This window comes from Hyalella azteca, unplaced genomic scaffold (assembly GCF_000764305.2).
Source record: "Hyalella azteca isolate HAZT.00-mixed unplaced genomic scaffold, Hazt_2.0.2 contig6214, whole genome shotgun sequence".
In the NCBI taxonomy this organism is placed as follows: Eukaryota; Metazoa; Arthropoda; class Malacostraca; order Amphipoda; family Hyalellidae; genus Hyalella; species Hyalella azteca.
Genome location: NW_025936381.1, coordinates 81,691 through 104,875, shown reverse-complemented (window position 1 = coordinate 104,875; position 23,185 = coordinate 81,691). Strand labels below are relative to the sequence as shown.

General features: G+C 38.7%; 1 protein-coding gene across 2 annotated transcripts in view; it reads left to right on the top strand.

Annotated features, from left to right (window-relative positions):
* Nucleotides 1-22,198, top strand: part of LOC108664549 (receptor-type tyrosine-protein phosphatase H-like) — a 29,289-nt gene extending 7,091 nt beyond the window's left edge. Inside the window, exons 2-20 of one of the 2 annotated variants that reach the window (XM_018151158.2) lie at nucleotides 490-549; nucleotides 1,188-1,209; nucleotides 1,965-2,267; nucleotides 2,732-3,001; nucleotides 3,123-3,398; nucleotides 3,671-3,967; nucleotides 4,795-5,088; nucleotides 6,347-6,637; nucleotides 6,971-7,203; nucleotides 7,580-7,776; nucleotides 8,109-8,160; nucleotides 8,899-9,028; nucleotides 9,349-9,416; nucleotides 11,869-12,003; nucleotides 12,331-12,459; nucleotides 14,896-15,050; nucleotides 16,630-16,765; nucleotides 20,084-20,153; nucleotides 21,049-22,198. In XM_018151158.2, coding sequence (XP_018006647.1) covers nucleotides 490-549; nucleotides 1,188-1,209; nucleotides 1,965-2,267; nucleotides 2,732-3,001; nucleotides 3,123-3,398; nucleotides 3,671-3,967; nucleotides 4,795-5,088; nucleotides 6,347-6,637; nucleotides 6,971-7,203; nucleotides 7,580-7,776; nucleotides 8,109-8,160; nucleotides 8,899-9,028; nucleotides 9,349-9,416; nucleotides 11,869-12,003; nucleotides 12,331-12,459; nucleotides 14,896-15,050; nucleotides 16,630-16,765; nucleotides 20,084-20,153; nucleotides 21,049-21,542 — 3,612 coding nt within the window. In that variant the 3' untranslated portion in view covers nucleotides 21,543-22,198. Of the gene's footprint in view, nucleotides 1-464; nucleotides 550-1,187; nucleotides 1,210-1,964; nucleotides 2,268-2,731; nucleotides 3,002-3,122; nucleotides 3,399-3,670; nucleotides 3,968-4,794; nucleotides 5,089-6,346; nucleotides 6,638-6,970; nucleotides 7,204-7,579; nucleotides 7,777-8,108; nucleotides 8,161-8,898; nucleotides 9,029-9,348; nucleotides 9,417-11,868; nucleotides 12,004-12,330; nucleotides 12,460-14,895; nucleotides 15,051-16,629; nucleotides 16,766-20,083; nucleotides 20,154-21,048 lie in introns of those variants that run through there. The other variant, XM_018151157.2, reaches the window with a different exon arrangement.
* Nucleotides 22,199-23,185: the final 987 nt, after the last annotated feature.

Genomic DNA, 23,185 nt, shown 5'->3' with positions numbered 1-23,185 from the left:
TCACCCAGGCTTCATCATGAATTTAGTGTTAGCCTGGCCTCGATTTCGGCAGATGCCATAATGTATGAGCGGTTGATGATTTTAAAACAGCATCCCGCGTTTTACCGTTAATTTAAGGGTTCATGCGAGAACACGTTGTAAAACATGATACAGGATCGTTTTGGTGCATTGACATCAAATTCTTCTCATATAATTTACAGTCAGTCCTTTTCCACAAAATTTTTAAAGCCCCTTCTCACTACTTGAATGTCAAACAGAAATCAGGAATCGAATTTTATGTTCGTCATAATCTCAAAAACTGTTTCCTCCCAAAATTAATTATATCGAACAAATTTACTTATGCCAGAAACAAAATTACTAAATGTGATTTCATGGTTATGAGAAACGACGTAATTGTAATTTATTGCATGAATTTCTTCTCAGATTTAAAACAAGTTACATCGACACATACAATGAATATTGCTGGAACTGAGGCAGAGGAGCGAAATGGTGAAGTTGTCACTGCTGCAGGAGTGCCTGTGCTGCCTCCTGGTGTCCTTCACTCTCCAGGTACTCACTAAGATCGACTGATGGTCAATTATTATGAGCTCGTGTCAAGGAGCAATATTTTGTTTCATCGATCTATAGATATATTGAGATTGGCAACTGTGACAAATTAGATAAGTTGTCATTCAATTCTTATATCGTAATTTATTCAGAATTCATATCCTTTCCAGTATTACTCAAGTTTCATATGTTTTCTGGCACATTGTAATTAGTCAAGTCCAACTTCAACCAATTAGAATGGATTTGGGCAACCAGAAAAAATCATATATGTAAATAAGCGTCAAAAAATGTACCGAATTGGGTGTTACAATTAGTATGTTCTGAAGACATTTGTTCCCTAATCCACTAATAACCCATTTGGTGGCACGTTGTAGCTGCGCAGTTCCGCAGTCATTTTTGTAAACCAGTGATCCGCTGAAGTGACTTCAGAATTGGTAAAAGTTTTTCTGCGCAGCTAATTTGGAACACAACAGATCAATGCCTTGTAATAATTGTAATGCCTTGATCAATTCACTTCCAAAAAAATAAAAATGCCATGACCTTTCTATAATCTTTTATATGAATCGTTTTATATGAAAATTTTCTATATTTTCTTTATGCACAAAATGTTTTAATACATTTTTTAACTTTTCCTTCTGCAGATTCAGGTCCTGCACGCTCAAGGTGAGTATCGCATTTTAACTAAGTCTCAAACACATTGCAAGGAATAAAATTTCAATATCTTCATGTGTTAAATGTTCACATGAAGTTTTTCAAAACTACTAAAATACAATAATACTTAACATGATTACAAATGAGTATTTTACATGAAAGATTTCACCGAAAAATAAAACAGGGCGGCGTTGTAGCGTTTAACGGGCAATATTTACTGCGCAAGATAAGATACGTACAAGATAGTATCGAATCACACTACATTTGAACAGCGATTGCGATATCAAGTAAAAAATGAGGAACCCATGTAAAAGTTTGATAATACTCTTTTTATTTGTGTATGATAATCCATTATACAGTATGACATCGATTCTGCGGCTATGGCTATTTATATCCCATGTATTGTTGAATTTTCTAACCTAGCTGGAGCTGCAGGAAGGCAGCCATTCCCGTCAAAGGTTGTTTTTCATTTAAAGGCGCGTGACGCTCCTGCGATTTCGTTGCAATTGTCCCTCCATCTGACTTTTTATAATGGTAACGGTCATTAGTAGGTTATTGGACTATCCAGGTTGCGTCAAGATACTCAATTGAGCTAATTAATTGTTCAACAAACTTTTTGACATTAACCTGCACACCATTAAATAACACGATACAGGGACAATCGAGGAATATAAGTCACTTGAATTTAAAATTCGGCAGACATTCTACAACCCGCTCATGGTCTGAATATTAGAATACTTTTTAATCGTAAACTAATTTACCTCTAGATGTGGTGAGCCAGTTGAAGCTTTTCCCAAATGTGACGATGATCGACGCGACGTGGGAGCTGCAGGAGCCAACTGCTGAAGATTTGAGGTACCTGGTATCATGGATACCTGATGGAGTAAGCGTCGCTACTGCATCGTGTTACGTTGACTCGCCTGCTACCAGCACCTCGGCCTGTGATGTGTACCCGACCTTAGACAGCTGCACTCTCTACACCGTCACGGTGCAGCCCACTGCATTAGATGGGGGCACTGAGGTCGACACTGGCACCCCTGCGTCCGCAGCAGACTACACCCTGCAGGATGGTGAGCTGGGCGAGCTTAGTTTTTTTTCGATTCGTAAAGGTAGAGTGAAAAAAAAATCCTCTCTGATGCTAGTTATGTTGCATTTCTAGCTTGAATATTAAATTGAAACATCTTTGATTAAATCATTATTGGACATAGAACTGCCGTCATTTTGCCTTGCCAAATTTGAGCAGAAAGGGGCCTTCGGTGCATGCCATCAATATTTAATAATAATATTAGATTTTGCAATAAGCAGATAGGGGCCTTCGGTGCATGCCATCAATATTTAATAATAATTTTAGATTTTGCAATAGACATTGCTAATGCTTTTAATTAAACAGGTACTAAAAATTGGTTCCTTAACTCAGAAATTAGCAAGCAAATTTGTAAGAGTGCTGCGAAAAATTCTCAGTAATTGGCGCTTCTTTTGACGCAACTAATTAAGCTCACTTTTAATGCGTTGAAAATTTAATTGGCTCCCTCAGGTCCTGTGGCGGTCACAAAATTTACGTGTGATGCCCTCGGCCAGAGTATTCCCGTTTCGTGGGATGGCCCGGGGGCCTGCGTGGAGTACTTCGTGTCCTACACGGGGGTTGCCATGTGGGGGGACCAGCAGACGACACACGACAACATCACCACGAGGGAAACTTCAGTAAACTTCACGGGCCTCATGCCTTACGCGAATTACTCCATCAACTTGAGCGCGCGGGACGAACCTCATCTTGCAACCTGCGTGACTCAAACTGACGAAGCCAGTGAGTTTTTGTGTAAGTCATATAAATAAACGTGGACATTACTACTGTTGAAAGACATTTACCAGAAAAAAAACAATACTTAGCGGTATCAATGCTAATCTTATGTCTATTCAAATTTCAGAGCCTTCAGCGCCACTGAACCTGACTTTCGAGGCCGTGCAGGCGACATCCTTCACAGCGACGTGGCTGAAACCCAGACAGGAGAACGGTCTGCTTGGGGACTACCAAGTTAGGTGGTGGAGAGAGGGGGGAAATGCAACAGTTCAGAATGTCACTGAAACTCGGTTAGAAATTACGGGCCTGAACGCTTGTGATACGTACACCGTAGCTGTTGCAGCAACTACAGGCGCTGGACCTGGAGATGAAATTCAGTCGAACCAGGAAACTGACGTGTCAGGTGAGCAGAGCAGGTGCATGCCTAATTTCATTCAGATTTTGGAAGGAAGATTTCAGATTAATGAAGGTAAAAATTCTGTCAAGAAATGGATTTATATTTTGAAATTTAGGAAGGATATAACTGTTTTTCAATATTACTTTACGTAAAAATTGAATTGTATCCAATATGTCTATTAACGTCCGTTAGCCAGAAATTTACGTCAGATAATATGCAGGCCATCTGGAAAAGTTATGAATGAGTTTTCTCCTCGCGGTTCTTTTCTCTACACCTAGTACCGCCAGCGGGGTCACCTCCTGAAGTATCGTCCGTGGCAAGTCGTAGCGTCAACCTGATGTGGACCAAACCTGCCACTAAATGCGAGGTCGTCAACTACACCGTTGTGTACAGCGGTCTGGTCATGTGGGGAAACCACGCAACCTTGGAGGTTAACTCTGCATATTCCGAGACTACGACGATAAATATCGCTGGTTTGACGCCGTACAGCAACTACTCCTTCTCTGTTGTGGCGGCGACTGCAGCTGGGGCGGGGGAGCCTTCACTGCCAACTTACACCGCAACGCAGGAAGATGGTGAGTTGGGAATATTGTGAGGCATGATGATGACGAGTCAGGCAACTTGTGTTTGAGTTAGATGAACACAACTATTCGCAGGTACATATTTTATTACAAACGAGTTGCTTTCCGAAAAAAAAACGAATTTATTTTATTAATTTGCTGAATTATTAATCAGCTCTTATTTTCTTGAGAGTTTCGCTGTGCATGACTAGATAAAAATATTTGTGCAAACCCAAGTTGCTCGTCTGCCCCGTGATAATTTTTTGTCCAGTCATGTTGGGGTCTCCTAAGTCAGGGCATGATCGGTTACTACGTATTCGCGTAGGATTATGCATCGCAGTTGCAAAGATTGGAAATTCGTTCGTCTTATATTTTTTTATATTTTGACGAAAATGGAATTGAAACGCTTGGACCGATGCGAATGGTAGATATAAGCTGAAATGACACCTGAGCATAACTTTATATAATAGGTTTTAACTCGTATATATTTTTGAGATATTCTGCTAGTTTAGAGAATTTTATAATTAGTAGTATTTAGGCTAAAACTTACAAAGTCATTGTAACTAATAACATTGTAATATAATTAACATTGCTAAAAGATGCTATCTTGGACAAACGGTCGTTGTATTTCATGGTAAAATTTAGTATGGGTGTAAATACTGATAAATATTGATATAAATTCATACAAACTAATACAAATATCTAATTGATTGGATATGAGTAATTATAAAAGGCTCTTTTATGATATTATGTTTCAACAATTGGCTGAATAGCCTACATGTTGGACTGGCTTGAAGACAGTCTTTTCTAATATTTCCTATCAACCTATCCTATCCTATCAGTTCCCAGCGCACCAACTGATCTCAACATCGAAGCTCTCAACTCCACATCAGTGCTGGTGACGTGGCAAGCTCCCGAGGAGGAGAACGGCATCATCACCAATTACACGATCCGCTGGAAGCTCGCGGGTAGCGGAAGTGAAGAAAACGATGACCAGATAATTACAACGCCTGGTGACAGCTACGAGTGCGAAGTACCAGATCTGTTCGAGTGCCAGATCTACGACTTCTTCGTGTCGGCGTCCACCAGCCGTGGCGAGGGAGCGAGAACTTCTATGCAATGGAGCCCCGCTGAAGGCGAGTGTACTTCCCACATTGTGCAGAATCACGATTGAAATATGAACTATTTATCATTAATCAATGGTGAGCACAACTTACCGAAAAAATAGCTTCAATAACCGTTAATCCGCTAATTGAAAAGTCAGCTTTTATAACGCTAAACCCATAATCGCTAGAAATTTCGCTGAATTTACTGCTAACCGCTAACTTTTAGTTTATCAATTTAGCTTGGGTTAATTGTTTGGGGGCTCTGAAACTCTGAAAAACACAGCTTGAGAGCTGAACTTTTAATATGTTGTAGCATTGACAAGGAGCTTTCCAAAAAGGTATAGTATGCCAAGATCAGATGATGATCAAGATGTACATAAATACTTAAATGAACAAATGAGATTAAGCAGTAGTTGACATTCAACATACAGTTTTTTAAACAAATAAAAAAGTGTTAAACGAATAAGAAATAGTGAGAAATGAAAACACACGGGTAAAAGCAGGGTTACACACTGTTTCTGCGTTTACTCTGGCTTGCCTTACATCTGCTCGAGGTGATATTCATTGCCCTTGATAAACATCAGCCTCTAGATGCTGCGTCAACCAATTATGTAGCAGTAACACAAGACGTGATTGCTTGACGTACATATGTTGATGTTATTAGCCATCAGTGTGGCACTTGGCTAACGATACTTAGGATTAAATATTCACGCCTGAATTTTCTATCAGAAGAGATTTTTAAACATATCAGAATGCCAGTTAGTTGAACTAAATTTAGAAGAAGCTGATTGGTCCGCTAATTGTTTTCAAAGTTAGCTGAAAAGCAAATCCGATAAGGAAAATTCACTAATTAGCGGTTTGCGGATTAGCGGAAGTGTGTCCACCACTGTCATTAATACACAGTTGTGTGTCACCCACAGTTGTGTGTCACCGCCACGAAGCCATTCAAAAATAGAGCAAATTTAATCAGGGTATAATATATATAGTGACTAGTCCAGATTCATTAGCAGTCCTCTCGACCCGCTTCCGAGTGATCGCATGTCATTAGCAAGTCGTGAAACTGAATTGACTTGCTGGTTTAATTTGCTCTATCAAGAATTTGATGTAATAGAGTGCTTTATCTTAATTAATTACTTTTTTCAATTTTTCAAATAAATAATTTGTGTAAGTTTATGTAACATTAAAATTTGACGCAGATATTTTTCATGATGCAGATATTTCAGTATTAGAAAAGTAACTAGAGTTGAATGCAATGCCTTGAAGTTCTTAACGACAGCTTCTCATGCAGAACCAGAAGCTCCAGAAGCGTTGCTTTGCCCTCAACGAAATGACGGCTCCATTGAACTTTCTTGGACTGCACCAATCACCACATGTAACATCACCAGATTTATTATCATCTCGGACGTATATGTGAGGTGGTCCGGCAATAAATTCAATTCGTCGAATTCGACTGAAGAGTCCAAATTCATGCTTGAAGATCCGATTCCGTACTCCAATTACTCGTTTCAAGTAAAAGCCGTTGTGGAGGAAACCGTGACCGGGGCACCTGGCGCTTGCTATGCCTGGACGGCAGAGGCGGGTAATACTCTTGAGTCACTCTTGCTGCGTGCCTTAATCTTTGTGTTCGGCTTGACGCAGGTCCGATGGAATCTTGCTAATAACATTTTATCTGACTGAACCCTTTCTCTAGTATATGTAAATTATTAATATCAAACTTTCAACTGTCATTGAAACTAGCTAATAGCTGCATTTCGCTGCAGTTTCCCAATGAATCTAAATGATTTTAAATTTTTTTTATGTTGAAAATATTGGTATTTGCATGGTATGATAAATTTCAGCGGCATTTAATTTGTTTAAATATGTTTAATTTTTGAGAAATCTAATGTGAATATTTTCTCACTGCCTCTTGAAGCTCCCAGTGCACCTCAAAACTTGACATTGTTGGCGGCGCGGAGTGACGCTCTTGTCGTTCAGTGGGACGCGCCAGCGACACTAAACGGCGTCGTGCGTTACTACTCGGTCATAAGCAGCCGCGGCACCGACTTCGTCACCAACAAAAATATTACCGCTTCGGATGATCAAACTCGCTTCAATTGTACCGTGGTCGGCCTCAGTGCAAGCACAGAGTACAACATTAGTGTGCGGGTGAGTCCAATGGCACTAATTACATGATTACCCTGTTTGCATGGTGTTTACCTGAGGTAACTGACGACACTTATGGCAATATCGACCTATTGACGAATAAAACATGAAGGTGAGAGTATTTTGTCGCACGCTGCCGCCTTGTAAATTCATGCTAATTTTGATTTTGTTTTCAATCTATATTGAGAATTAGTATGCCCAACGCACTCAATACAGGCATAAAATGGATATAAAATAAGAACATATTGAATTAATATATATGATTTATCCATGATATAGCATGCAGGCTCGCTAACTCTGCCTTGAAATGAGGAGCTTTGATGTCATCTACAGAAACTTTCATAAGCAAATACTATCATTGGATGGTTCTCACCTACAGGCAGCCACGAATAAAGAAGGTAATGCTGAGGTGAAGCCATTCATTACTTCGCTAGAAAACGAGTCTGGAGGCGTGGCGGGCATCGTCATTGGCTGCCTGCTGGGGGTGGCGCTGGTCGTGGGGCTCGTGGTTGTCATCTACAAACGTGACGACATTCGCAAGAAGTTCTTATCACCGCCGTCCAATTTCTCCCAAACGTATGATCGTTTGTGACACATTTTTTTGAAATATTATACTATTAGGGTCAAATGCTAGATGCAAATGAGAATAATCTCACGGGAACAGGTCCCACTGTAGTAATAATATTATTATTTAGAAATCGAATAGGGAATCACTTAGTATTTCTACATTAATTTTATATTCACAGTTTACTCTTTCGCAGATTTATCAATGAAGTACACATATTTCACCGAATTTGTGCTCTTCCAAATTGCCTTCATTATCATGCGCTTTAACGAAGTTTAAGATGAGTGCATGTCTGGGATGCTTGCAATCAAATTTTTATATATTTAAGTGTTTTTCCTCACAGTCCGACTGGACACGATGATGTTCGAACAGGACTGCTCGACACAGTACGACAGGTAATAATGCATCTACCACACTGCATGTGTAGATATAAGTGGCGTTGCTGCTCATTGACATCCCAAAAATTAATGAATGACACTAAAAGTCTATGTCCTAAGGCATAATATCAAAATATGAAGCAGATAACTTACTCCTCTAGAACTTGACAGAAATGTTTTCAAAACAGATATAGCCTATTCGGTCTTTTTTCATTTGAATTTGCTTCATTGAATAGAGAGACGAGCGAGGTATAATAAAACTGAAAAAATGTTGCCGTCAAAATTAATATGTTATCGGTAAAGCAATTCAATCAACTGAACTGCATTGTAACTGCCGTTTACAAACAAATCAATTGACTGAAAGTTAAGTATAATTGACGCGTATACTCGACTTATTTGAGTTTTAAATTAGCGTATTAGCTAGGACAAAAGTAAATGGTAATTAATTGGTCACCAAAGGGCAGGAATGTAAGATTGACGCCGCTATCAGTCCTTTAATTGATGCTATCATGTTTCGGGATGATCCAATGGGGAGCTCTTCAGAGAGGATTTTCTTTTACCTACATTCAATACCGGAATCGTAATAGCATCATGAAGATTTGTGAAAGTACAAAAGAAATAATAAATTTTGAAACAGATTTTGAGAACAGATTTTGTACGAACTTTTCGTATTTTTCACGATATTAGCTTCAAAAATACTAATTATACTGCATTTCCAATACTTTTTTGTGTCACGATCAAACTATTACTGAGCAGTTCGAAGACGACCCTCAGAAGCTAACGACGGCCTTCGAGGACCTGAACGCGAGAAGCAGAGAAGCCCCAAAGAACGAAGCTTCCACCCGCAAGAATTTATCGAAAAATCGTTATACGAATATTGTTCCCTGTGAGTAGTACGAGCATTCCCTCATTTGTGTCTCGAAAATTCGGAAAAATTTGTTGCCGAAATTGTGAAATTCTCTGAGAAAATTGCACGAGCTCCAATGAAGCTTCCTGACTGAATGTTATCGGTAAACTTGAAACAAATTTGAAGCTCTTGAGGTTGAAATGAAACTGAAACCTAAAAAGTTTTCTTGTACTTTAAGCGGTATGTAAGTCATTACTTGTATTCAGGTACGTTTCATCATTCGTGTTATCAATTGAATTGTTGATGTTATAAATTGCATTGAGCAAGCAATCGAGTGAATTCTTTCTGGTGCTGTGCAGTCGACGACACGCGAGTTAAATTATACCATGAATGGGGTACCGACTACATCAACGCCAGCTACGTTAAGGTGAGGATAGGAGGCATACAGAATATAAATCTGTATAAATGATAATTGTATAAATCTGTAATGGTGGTAAAGAGAACAACGAAAAAATTTTCACTGTTCCCTTTACCAAGTTTTACTGACTCATGCATGTAAATCATTCTCGGGTAGATCTTTTGAGTCAGTGCATATATTTGTGCGAGCCTTAAGATTTGTCCCTCTGCGCCCTGGTTGATGGAATTGATGCAAGTTTTACCAGACATTTGATGCTGCTACATGCCTTGCCTGATCCTGCTGCTCGCTAATTGCCTGCCTGCTTTTGCTCCTTTATGGGGCATTAAGAGTTGAGTCTAGAAAAATTTGGAAATTAAACTGGATTCAAGGACACCCTTCACCACGACTCCAGTGCAGCAAGTGAAATTGGATTTTTCCTTGTGGTGGGCTGTGGACGAGTACTGAGAAATTGATTCCTTTGAGTAACCTGCCAAAACCTTAGTGGAGCACCCATACAGAGAAGTGACTATTAATTGGTGGCCCACTGGGTGGACACTTTTGCCAGCCTTAGGATTGCTTTCCAGTTATGTGGTTCCCTATTGCACTCCCGAGCGGGATTTCTGGGAGTAACTGTTTTTTTTTATTGTCCAGGTTTATTGTGACGGTGCAAATATGTTTTTATTGTTACGTTCTACTAAGAATAATCAATTTTAGATGGTAATTAAGTATTGATTTTATTGTCTGACCGTGCTTTCGCCATTTGTAACTAGTGTGATGTCAGCCAGCGTGAGTGTCCTTGGTCAACCGGTATTTTTGTTTTAGTGATTAGGCCTTGTGAAATGCTAGTTGTAACAAGGGCTGAGGGCCCTGGTGATTTCATGAGATTTCTACTGTGTTTTATAGAGCAAGTTTCACCTGTTAGCGTGATTTGCTGCTTCCATACCATCATAACTCTACAAACCCCATTTCATACCGCACTAACTGCGGGTGTCAGCGTTTTGTTGTTTGTATGCTGGCCCCAGTGTTCCATAATATATTTTCCTAAGCTGTGCCCAGGTGGTTTCAGACTTTCAGTAGCCTTACATACCAGCCTTGTCCACAGCTGTGCCATCTACCACTTTACTTTCAATATTAAACTTACCGGGAATAAACGCCTACCCTTACATTTTTGGTGTAAGGGAGGCGTACCTTACAAAAATGTAAGGGTAGGCGTTTGGTCCCGGTAAGTTTAATGTTGAAAGTTAAGAGGTAGATGGCACAGCTGTGGACAAGCCTGGCATGTAAAGCTACTGAAACCACCTGGGCACGGCTTAGGAAAATATATTATGGAACACTGGGGCCAGCATACAAACAACAAAACGCAGACACCCGCAATTAGTGCTGTATGAAATGGGGTTAGTAAGGTTGTGATGGTATGGAAACAGCAAATCTCGCTAGAAGGAGAAACTTGCTAAATAAAACACAGTAGAAATCTCATGAAATCACCAGGGCCCTCAGCCCTTGTTGCAGTAGCAAATCGCCCTTGTTGCAATAGCAAGTCCAAATCACTAAAACAAAAGGACCGGTTGACGAAGAACACTCAAACTGGCTGACATCACACTATATAGTTAAAAATGGCGAAAGCACGGTCAGACAATAAAATCAATACCTAATTACCATCTAAAGTTGATTATTTTTATTAGAACGTCACAATAAAAACATATTTGCACTGACACAATACACCTGGACAATGTAAAAACCAGTTACTTTAAGAAATCCTGCTGGGGAGTGCATAAATGGAAAGCACTTGTAAGGCTGGCAAAAGTGTCCCTCAGTGGACCAGCAAATTACTTCCCTGGGTGCTCCACTAAGGTTGAGGCAAGTTACTCAAAGGAATCAATTTCTTTCTCAGTACTCGTCAACAGCCCGCCACAAGGAGCAATCAATTTCACTTGCTGCACTAGAGTCGTGGTGAAGGGTGTCCTTGAATCCAGTTTAATTTCCATGATTTACAAGACTCAACTCTTGATGCCCCATAAAGGGGCGGAAGCAGGCAGGCAATCAGCGAGCAGCAGGATCAGGCAAGGCATGTAGCAGTTTCAAATGTCTGGTAAAAGCTGCATCAAATCTATCTATCAACCAGAGCAGCAAGAGGGACAAAGCTTAAGGCTCGCACAAATATATGCACTGACTCAAAAGATCTGTCCGCGAATGATTTACATTCAAGAGTCAGTAAAACGTGGTAAAAGGAACAGTAAAAATTTTCATATATAACGGTTAATTTCAAGTTGCCACCCAAGTAGGCAACTTCTGTTTGCTAGTTTTGCTCTATATGTGACCAATTTTTGAAATCCAACATATGGCCCAAGTTAGCGATAGAATCGTACGATCGAATATATAGTAACATAAACTAATGGATATAAATATCTATGAAATTTAAAGCTCAAATTATAAATTGAGCTTCCGTTGTAATTTATTTGATATGCAATTTCGGCGGCACCAGGACGCAGTCGGCAGAGTGCGTTTCATCGCGAGTCAGGGACCGAAGCCTGGGACAGTGTCAGATTTCTGGCAAATGGTCTGGCAGGAACAAGTGCGAATTATAGTCATGTTGACGAACTGTTTCGAGGGCGAGAAGGTAATTATGGTCATGAACCCGAACGCAAGTTTTGTTCCTCATGCATATGCTATTTACATAGGTTTTTTACTACATGAGACACGAGTGGCTCTTTAGAACTCAAAAAACGAGGGCTTCTTTCAACTTACCACAAATATTACAACGTTGTATGGAATCATGTTCCTGATCTCATGACAATAGATTTTGACCCAAATGGAAGTGTTCATAATTATTTGTTTTCCTGATAACATTCTCAAACACAAAATAGGGTCTTTAATTTTCATTTTATTATTGGTAAAACACTGCATGCGCTTCAAGTATCAGGCACGAATGATAAGTTTATTGCAGGAAAAATGTTGCATGTACTGGCCTGAGACGAGGAAGCCAACGATCATGGCTGACCAATATGTCATGACTTTCATGAATGAAGATCAAGGACCTGACTGGACTGAGCGCAGGATCCTCCTGCAAAATGACGTGAGTTCCTTAGATACCCATGGATCTTTGATCATTTCCTTGTCCGTGCAAAATTATATCCTCATTTACACGCGGAATTTTTCAACACAATAAAAATGATGCTTTCATTTCAATGTGCAGCCCAGAATTTTGGTGAAACGTAAACAAACACTGATGATATTTTTGCATTTATTTAACAATCATATTTTCGATATACAATTTGGACCCTTAAACAAGTTTACCCACACAGAGGGAAAATTTCGAGCCCTTGGGCGTCTCACAATTGTGAGACACCCAATAGATGTCTCAACGCGCATGTAAAGGCTGCATGATTGATGTGTGCGCTTTAGCCAGTGCGCCAGATGCTCTCACAGAAGGTAGTAGTGCGGCGCCGCCGCTCATGAATGCCACGAATCTCCACTGCATGCGTACGATTAATCCGCCCAGCTGCTCGGTAGACCATTATGCTGTTAAATTTGTTAATGAATTTCATCCGGTAAGAAGTATTTCTTCACAAAATGATGAAGAACTACGATTCCTAAGCCTCCAATAGAGAAATATTTTTAGGATTCTAATAAAATGCTATTACGTCAATGCTAAAACTTTAATGACCCATTCTACATTTGCACACTAGGTCGAAAACTAAATCACAACAGTGTCTCAACGCACTGCTTTTCCTTTGTCAATAATAATGTAAACGAGCGACGTCTATACCATTCAATCACACAAGAAGTTGATCATAAAATCCAAGATTTATTTTGGTAGTACCGCGCGCAACACAAAACAAAAACTGCGACTCTATGTGACTGCCGTCTCCGTGGCTCAGTGGGCTAAATGCATGGTCGCGCGCACTCGAAGGCTCATAGAGTAGGCCCAAGATTTTCATTTAAGGTGGAATTCAGGAAGGGTAACATATAGGCACACATCAAATTGAATCAAAATACCTGAAATTAGAATTTTCTTAGAGAAGTGAGGCTATTTTTTGGAAATTAGCAAAATATCAGCCTGTCCCAATCTTGAACGTTTAGTCTTTAGTTTAAGGGGACCGACCTAGCTAAAATTTGAAAATGTTGAGTTTTTCTGTTTCTTATCTCATCTTAAAGGTTGTTTTCTTGCGCATCGAACGATATAAGTATCGTCCCTGTGCGTCGAAAAATGACTTTGTGACAGCTCCTCAAAGGGAGGTGGGTTTCTTATTTTTACATTTTACGTATGTATGTGAAGTTTCATGATGATCGGATAATAACTGTAGAAGTTTCTCCGGAGCTAGGTCGGTCCCCTTAACTCGACTACAATTCATATTCATGGAGTCATTGCTTGGTTGAATGCTCGTAGAGTATCCGCACCATGTTAGCTGCTGGGCTGTTTTGAAACAATTTTCTGAATTTCACAAAGATTTGAAAAATTTCACCTGCCATTTACTTGATTGCTCACAAAACCGTTTTCAATGTTAGCAGGAAAGCATTTTAATAATTGCCTCAGTTGCTTTTTCAGAAATCAGCAATGGCGGGCGAAGATTGCATAAGCACATAAAAATTATCACAGAAATAGCACCAATTAATCAATTATTCCTCGGTGAAATGTAGAAGTACATTTGAAAAACGTACCTGTGGCTTTAATGTTAAAATATGGTTGGCTTCAAAAGAATAATTCTTTAACTGTCGTGTCCAGTACGCGTGCGACATATACTTTTAGTTTGTAGCCTTACGGCCCGGCACAGAGCTGTATTCTGGGTCGCAGCCCCCTGCCATTCATTACAGTTTTGATGTTCCTAGGAGTTGAGATTCTGCTGAAAGCTTGCGCTGAATTAATCTTTAGGCCAATTTGCTATAGTTGTCGTATTGTCTTGTTCATGTTATAGTAGTTAGTTTATAGTTCTCCAGTGTGAAGTAAAATCGTTTTCTTTCTTTTGACAGCGTAGAGTAAGCTTAAATTCCGTTCACAATTTAGAATTTAAAAACTAGGGCACAAGCCATCCACGTAAGTTACTAGTGATTGTATCTGTTCCCACGTTCATATTTATTTTAGCCAGGAGTTGTGCGACACTGATACATTGGATCTTTAATTACTTGGTATAATTGGTATAAATCTTCAGTTTTGTATATTCATTTGTTCTGATGTGCGATATTTTTCCCGCAGTTTTACAAGAAGAATAAGGAAACCCGGAATGACTAAACTACTTTCCTTTACATTGTTCCTGATTGGCTTGATGAGGTGGCCATTTGTAATTTAGCCAGGACATTAACCTCTACCGTATGATATAATATCTAAACTAAAGTTTAAACATATGCATTCCATAGATAAGCAGAATTTTAACACGTAATTTTGATTTTATTACACAATTTTTCAGAAGATTCGAATTGATCGGCCACTTTGATCTAATGTAATATATGTACATAACCATAAAATTTTATTCAGGTGGTGAAATCATGGGAGTTTACCTTTTCTTCCTCACAGCCCAGCCCTGCCAGAGAGGTCGTGCAGCTGCACTTCACGTCGTGGCCCGACTTCAACGTGCCGGCGTCCGAGGCCGCTTTGCTGAGGCTCATCAGCAGCGTCAGGGCGCGTGTCGGGGAGTCGGAGCCTCTTGCCCCCATCCTTGTACACTGCAGGTGATGATGTTGTGTAAATGAGATTAAATAACAAATTAAGATCACTTGGTTGCTTAAATCGCAATTATATCAAAAATTCACTAGCAAAGAAAACAGCCATAACTTTCACCATTTCTTATGCGAGAAAACCTTTCGGAGTCCAGCTCCATCGTCAGTTCAAAAACCTAAAACACAAGTACAAACAATTAGAAAACTAAAATTCACATTGAAGATATTTAAAAATAAATTGTCAAATGAAAACATATATGAAAGAGGTACACATGGGCAGACAAACCTATCTAGTGACATTTTCGAGGGGAAATGAACTGTAAGTGGCATTTAGACTAGGATTTTGTTTTAAATATACAGGGATTCTAAAATTCGGAGTTCGGAAAAAACTGGTTGTGGAGGCTAATACTCTAAAATCACTATCGGACACCGGGACGTTGCACTTCTTGGCATGAACGGGTATTGCTGAATGATTGGGATGCGCAAGTAGGTTTCCTGTTCTAAAACTCCTTCCCTAATATTGTGCTCCTCCAGTCTAGTATAAAAATTACATGATGTCATACCAACATACGCAGATGCGCACTGCGCACAACTATATTGATAAACTGGGGACGATTGCATAAGAACAGAGAGTGTATCTTTATATATGTTATATATGAAAAAGAACAAATTTTAAAATTATTCACCAGTAATATATGAATTCCATGAATTCCATGAAGATTTACATTTGGGAGATATTTAGAGAACAAAACTTTCCAACTCCTTATAGCCATAGTCTCCAAAACGGGACCAAAGTAAGGAAACGAACAATAAACTGCATTCCTATTGTCACGTTCTGGATCAATCTCAGGATATTGCTTAGACAATTTTTTTAATTTGAGTATACACCAGTTGCGACGGAAACATATTTAGTGAAAAGGTACTACGTGAAAATTCAGATTCTGAATGCATAGCATGGAAATTAGTAGAGCAAATGCGAAAGCCGCGGTATATTAGCGTTTAAATCCCATTTAATTTGAAGCGGAAAGAACAAAAGCTAAAAGAGCTGGTGCTTAAGCCCGTAAACAAATTTTATATTTATAAAATTTGTTTACGTATATTTTTACGTATTTAGTCCTGTAAATTTTAAACAAAAGACTAGTCTCAATGCCGCTTATAGTTCATATCCACTCGAAATTGCAAATAGATAAGTTTGTCTGCTCATGTTTACCTCCTTTTTATTTGTTTTCATTTGACAATCTATCTTTTAATATTTTCAATGTGAATTTTTGTTTGCTAATTGTTTGTGCATGCGTTTTAGGTTTTTGAACTGACGATGGAGTTGGACTCCCACTGGGGCCACATTGGACAAGTTTTCAGAGGCTCCCACAAATCTGAAACGAAAGAAAAGAGTTGGACTCCGAAACGTTTTCTCGCATAAGAAATTGTGAATTTTCTGGCTCTTTTCTTTGCTTTCAAATCCTTGCCAAATAACAAATTATTTTAAAAAGTGTCACATTTTTTTCGATTGGAAAAGGATATTATTTTTAATTGCGCTGCAGGTATGAAGTTAATACGCTGTCCTAAAAAATTACTTTTTCTGCAACGACAGTGCGGGGGTGGGCAGGACGGGCACCTTCATCGCGCTGTGGAACCTCCAGCAGCAGCACCAGCGGGGCGCCCCCATCGACATCGACGCGACCATCCTCAAGATCAGGGAAGACAGGAACTTGCTCGTACAGTCTAAGGTGAGGTCAAATCTATAGTTAGGTCAAGTTTAAGGTGAAGTCACGTCTAAGGTGAAGTCAAGTGTAAGGTGAGGTCAAGCCAGACGCGAAGTCAAGACTGAGTTGAGGTCAAATATATAGTGAGGTCATGTTTACTGCGAGGTCAAGTCTAAGGTGAAGTCAAGTCTGAGGTGAGATCAAGTCAGGGGCGAGGTCAAGTCAGAGACGAACTCAAGTCTGAGGTGAGGTCCATCCTAATTAGGATGGACGTTAGAGGTAGCTGTTGCGGTAGGGCCCCGGCCAGTTGTGCTCCGGCCTGTATGCGCTCCGGCCTGTGACTGAACGGCGCTGTTGTGGTGGGCGCTTTGTGTCAAAAGCCGTGAAGATGCCCGGCTGCGTTACGCTCGGGAAGGTATATGAATCGCACTGTGGACTTGGGCTATGCTGACCTCTAGCTATCCACCCGAAATGAAGTTAGTCCGGCCAGTATCAGCATCGGATTAAATGTCTACTGTAGGAGAAATAAATTTATATTATAAATCATTTAATATGTACGGGTAATCTATTTACGGTTATAATAAATGATCAAAACATCACTTGCACACAGAAAACACTATGAACCTTAGGTTTAAATTTCCAATTTTTAAATTTTAAAATTCCATCAATAATTGAAAAAAATACTGGGTATCAGTTTAAGCGGTGGGAAATTGGTTCAGAAACGGCAATCTTCACGAAAGTTTTTAGTTTCAAATAATGAATTATAGCGAGATTGGAACAATGCGTCGAGGCGGTATAACTTTAGGCTGTCACTGGCGGTAAATATAATTCGATACAATAGATAATTGATGATGATGACGACTGACCATTAGACCAGGCGGCAGAACCCTTGATTTATATTCTTATTCTACGGATGAGGTTAGCAAAGCGGATTTAACAACAATTGTAAGCTAATAATAGATCTTATAAGTAAACCCTAGGGAAAGTACAAATTGACCGTGAGGAATAAGAAATTGCTCACCGACTTCGTCAACATGCACAGCTAATGCGTCTGAAACCAAATAGAAGAAACTTTAGTTGTTCGCAGTTTTAAAATTCTACGCAAATTAAATAAAACGCTTGTTTTTAAAATAGTCAAGCGAAAAATCTCATACGATACCGAATACCTACATTTTAAATTAATACTTTGCAAATGATACATATTTCCCAACATTTTCCAATCTCCTATCTTAATTTACTAAATATTTATTGGTGATGCGTCGATACAGTCGTTTGAGTACCGGACATACCGACTTAATAATGCCTTATTTACTCATGCATCGTGTCTTTTCGAAGTTTCCTAATACATAGGGTAACATGGGGCAGCGAGCCCACTGCGGGTCATGGGTCCATAGCGGGTTTCTCGCTAAGTATCGCAGATATTGGTCCGTGTTCTCTACCGCCCGTCGACAGTTTCACTGGGATGAAGTGTACGGATTTACGTTTTGCTAAGTTTTTGCGTTAGGTTATTTGTGAATAACTGTGTTAGCCAAAATAAAAAATTTTTTGCTGCTGAATAAAAATGTTTTCGATTACTGTAGATGAAGCTTTTGAAATCACTGTGAATTATATTTTGAAAATAATATTTATAGGGATAATTTTGAGATCAACTTTAGACTATTAGCTTTTGAAATAAAATGTGTACACGATATAAATTGAAATTATACCTAGTGGGGCAACGGGCCCACGCGTGTCACGGGGCATAATGTTTTCGATTACTGTAGATGAAGCTTTTGAAATCACTGTGAATTATATTTTGAAAATAATATTTATAGGGATAATTTTGAGATCACCTTTAGACTATTAGCTTTTGAAATAAAATGTTGACACGATATAAATTGAAATTATACCTAGTGGGGCAACGGGCCCACGAGTGTCACGGGGCAAAGCGCCCATGGTGAAGTCTTGTGTTATACATCATTAGATTTGTCTCAATGACCTTTTCATACTATGACTAGATTTTTGAATTACAAATTACACTTCATAATGCATGATTTTTTGATTTGCCGCCTCGAGGCAGCAGGTTTTGTTTCTAGTTATGCGTATTTATGACCCCTTATCGAGTTATTGACTCTTGCCTTGCCAAAAGTTGATTTCAGTCAACACCAATGAGCCAAAAGTTGATGAGTTTTTACGGTGTTGGCTGAAATCACGATTAGGTACGAATTCTCTGCACATAATATCTGGATTATGGACGAAACTGGAACGAAGTTTTTTTTCTGATCAACTAAATATATTTTTTCTAGTCAAGGATACATTTTTTCATGTCAAGGACGAATTTTTTATCGCAAGGATATCTTTTTCAAGTCAAGTATATATATTGTTATGTCAATGAAATATTTTTCTTCACGTCAGTGAAGAAAGCCAAGAGTATATTTTTTAAGTCAAGAGAATATTTTTTTCAAGTTAATGATATGATGTTTTGAGTTGTTAATAAATGAATGAATGTCATATTTTTTATTACATTTTTCTTATTTTTAACTGTAAAGTGTTGTTTTATCATTTTTAAACGAAAAATATGCAATTGTGGTAAATGGACCAAGGGTGGGCGCCTTGCCCTAAGCCCATGGGCCCATTGCCCCAGGGGTGGGGCAATGGGCCCATTTTGACACTTCTAACAAAATAGTGTTTCATTAAAAATTGAATAGTCGTCTAATTCACATCATACATTCCTCATTAGTTGTATCTTTAAACAAAACAAAGAACCACCTCGTATCAATTGAAACTTCATCAAAAATTTAGTTTAAAAGGGGGGGGGGGAAGCGCGCTGCCCCATGTTGCCCTAATGATCACAACTTTCGCTAACCGATTAATGGTTTTCTCTCTACCATTTTCGTCACCTTATTAAAATAATTGATTTGAATAAATTTTTAGCTTAGAATTTAGTTTCAGCTTCTTTTCCAAACCATGTCTGCACTTTTGATATTAATCAATAAAATTATAATTAGGATTACAAGCTCGAGGTCTTTCGAGAATTGAAGGAGCATGCAATCGAATAATGGCGAGCAAGAATTTAATAATTAGATGCAGAGAAAATCATTAAAGATACAGACTTCATCATTATGTACGGCAGTAATACCGAAATAACTAATTCAGCTTTCTTATTACGAACCTTCAAAATCTCTATTCCCTGTCCACTGCATAGCAAATAAAGGAGCAGTCTCGTCAATTTTGTTTAAAAAAATTGTAAAAGGTAATTTACGAAAGCTAAGGCCACAACTCTTAATTTATTCAACGTGTTATTTTATAAGACATGCCTCATTATTTACATCTCTAATAACTAAGTTTACTATGCATTTACAGCAACAGTACCTGTTTGTCTTCAAGTGTTTCGCCGAGTACCTGAGATCACCCACAAGTTTCACCTCTGAAGGTAAGCCCATTAACATTGCAAACGTGATTTCACTCGTTAATTGGCTCAATCTGACCAATATGGTGACCGATGCAGTGATCTGTTACTTTTACATCAGTCTCTGTTTTACACTTGATATATCAGTTGTAGTTATCAGTTGTAGGTTTTGTAAGTTTGCTTCCAAAATGCACCTTCAATGATGCAGTGAACTTTTCGTACGTTGTTTTTGCAAGCGGATGGCAGTTGACCCAGTTTTTTGATGTAACTCCGCAATAACTTTATATAGATGCATTGACTTTTTCAAACAATGGCAGATTTTTTGTCGTCCAAATGTTTTCAAACGATCGTGCATCCATCAAAATGAGAGTTTTAATATCGTGGTCCCTTCTGCATTTTGTTCTTCCCATGATAAACAATATCGAAATTTTCAATCAACAAATAATTGTAGTCGCATCCCCCTTCTGTGCACGAGTATCGTCTTTTGTGCGCATTTTCGCGTAAAATCGCTACTTTGAATCCCATGTATGCAGTATGTTTTTGTTTTATTATTTAAATGCTTTCAATTTTTCTTCCTCGCCATTTATTATCGTTGAAAATTTATCTAGAACTGTACAGTATATAATATTTTGGGAGAAAAGTAACCACAATGTGCACCGTGTAACGAATGACACAGAGGGTGCATGACTTAATTTATCACTAACAAGATGCTCTTTTTCAGGCTAGGAAAGAGGCTACTAAACCAGTATTTGAAATCATTCATCCTGTGAATGCACTAAAATTCGCAGTGCACAAAAATGAATCATACCAACAAAATTCAGTCAATGAGAAGCATTATTTATCCAAAGCTGAGGAAATTTCTTTAGTATGAATCCCAATAAGTTGAACGGTTCTTTATCTACCACGTTTGTCCTTTCAGGGAATGTAAATGCGGCGTTCAGCAACGACGGTGACTGGGCCGCCCTCAGGTCACACTCATCGGATCCATTTAACCACTCAGCTGGTGACGCCAGATCTATGAATGACTGGAGTCAGGACTCATCTACCTCATCTTCAGCAGTACCAACTGCTGCCCCTAATGCCAGCAGATATGAATATGAAACTGATGCACAAGCCAGAGTTCGGCCAATTACATCCGTGCCATCCCAACCTTACAATCCCAATACAGAACGTCGGTACTCAAGCTACGGGGAACCGTTGACAAGCTACCCACCATACACAGCCGTTCCTCCGTCTAACAACAGGCCTAGACCTCCTCTGAAACCCAAACCCTCATTTGAAAATCGTGTTTCCAATTTAAATAAACCTCGACCTCCTCCACGTGTTCCACCTCCCCAACCTACAGTGGGAGTTCATCACCAGTATGAGCCCAATTATCATGAGAATGACTTTTTGGGGGAAAGTAACTTGTGAGCGTTGAATAAAATGAGCTTATTCCAGAATGGTCAGCCTTCGATTGAAGGGAATAATTAATTTAAATAAAAGCCTTTAAATTTGAAGACATAAATAGCCACAAAAATTTAAAAATAAACGGAAAAAATGTATGTCGCCTGTGATTTGAATATTTTCAGGCAGAGTCATTACAACTAATTCAACATTTTTCAGTACTGAAGTGATAAAGAGCCTGAGAAGTCATTAAAAATTGAAAAGCATGAATAATAATACGCGAATAAGCTCTAATTAATCTATTTTATTATAAACAATGTTTTCCCTCGTATACATCATCTTGAGTGAATAAGCGACTTATTTGCAACTGCCTTCTAACTTCACTGTTTGTTCCTGTGTAGTTCAAGATACGATAATATATTTACGAAAATGGTATTGTGACGTCCTTTCCGAAAATTTCAACTCTGTGTTCATCGCGTTACGGGAATTTAGTCTCCTTGACGCGTATTACAAATATTATTTTGTGGACTATAGGTGCGCTCTGGTTATACAACTTATTAAATAAATACCCTCACTCAAATATAAAGGAATTCAGTGATAGCCCTTGTTCAATTGTTATAACTTTATCCCAATATTAAGCTCGTATTATAAATGAATGTGGGTATATTTTTTATTAAGTTGTGACTGATATTGAAAATGAAAGTTATTTAACTCTGAACCTGTTTAATTATCCTTGCGATAAATTTATACTAAATTACATCAATAAAGTGACTCTCTATTTAGATTCAACATTTAAACTAAACTTAGACGTTTCAACATTGCCCGACTTTAGACTTCGTCGTCTATCGTATCAATTGGAAAAACTGTAGCATGAATTGTACATTTAAAAGTAAGTGAAAAAACTCATATGATAATTAAATTGACATGGAAATCAGTATAATATATAATATTTTGATCATTTCAAGTATTGGATTATGTAATCAGTGTACACTGAAAACAGTATTAGAAATTTCTGAGTTTATTGTTGGCAGATTTTTTGGTTCGCCAGGCTTCGGCTAAAGATAATACAAAAAGATTGTCATCAATATAAAATAATGAGCGATAGCGATACATATACAGCTGAAAGCTTGCTGCTGAAAGACATGATTACGATGTACTGGTACAGAAGAGGGATTTACAGTGGACAGTACTGGCGGTGGCAGCGTTCAACTAATCGCAACATACAGCTGCAATATCGAAATGAATCCTTTGCATGAATCGAAATTTACGGTCGCGATATCGGCGTAATCGCAGCCAGCGACACAACGGTTGTATGTATACAGAACATGAGGCTATCGCCTCGAGCATGTAGATAATTACGAGAATAAACAGGCCAAATATTTAGCTTTAATTCCTGTAGCCTTCTTCACGCTCATCAGCGCCTTCAGCACACGCAAGACCTCAGACAGACTCGAGTGGTTGGTATGAGATCACTTCACAAAGTAAATTCCTTGTCACTCCGCTCGCAAATTAGATAAAAACTGAATTTTTCCTTGCATATTCAGCTATTTATTTGCAGCGTATGCGCAGTAACAAAAATGGATGAACTATGTATTAAAAGTTGTGATAAGGGAAATTTATGCACATCAGTTTTCAGGAATTGTGCGACTCATATTCTATTTCGACAAGTC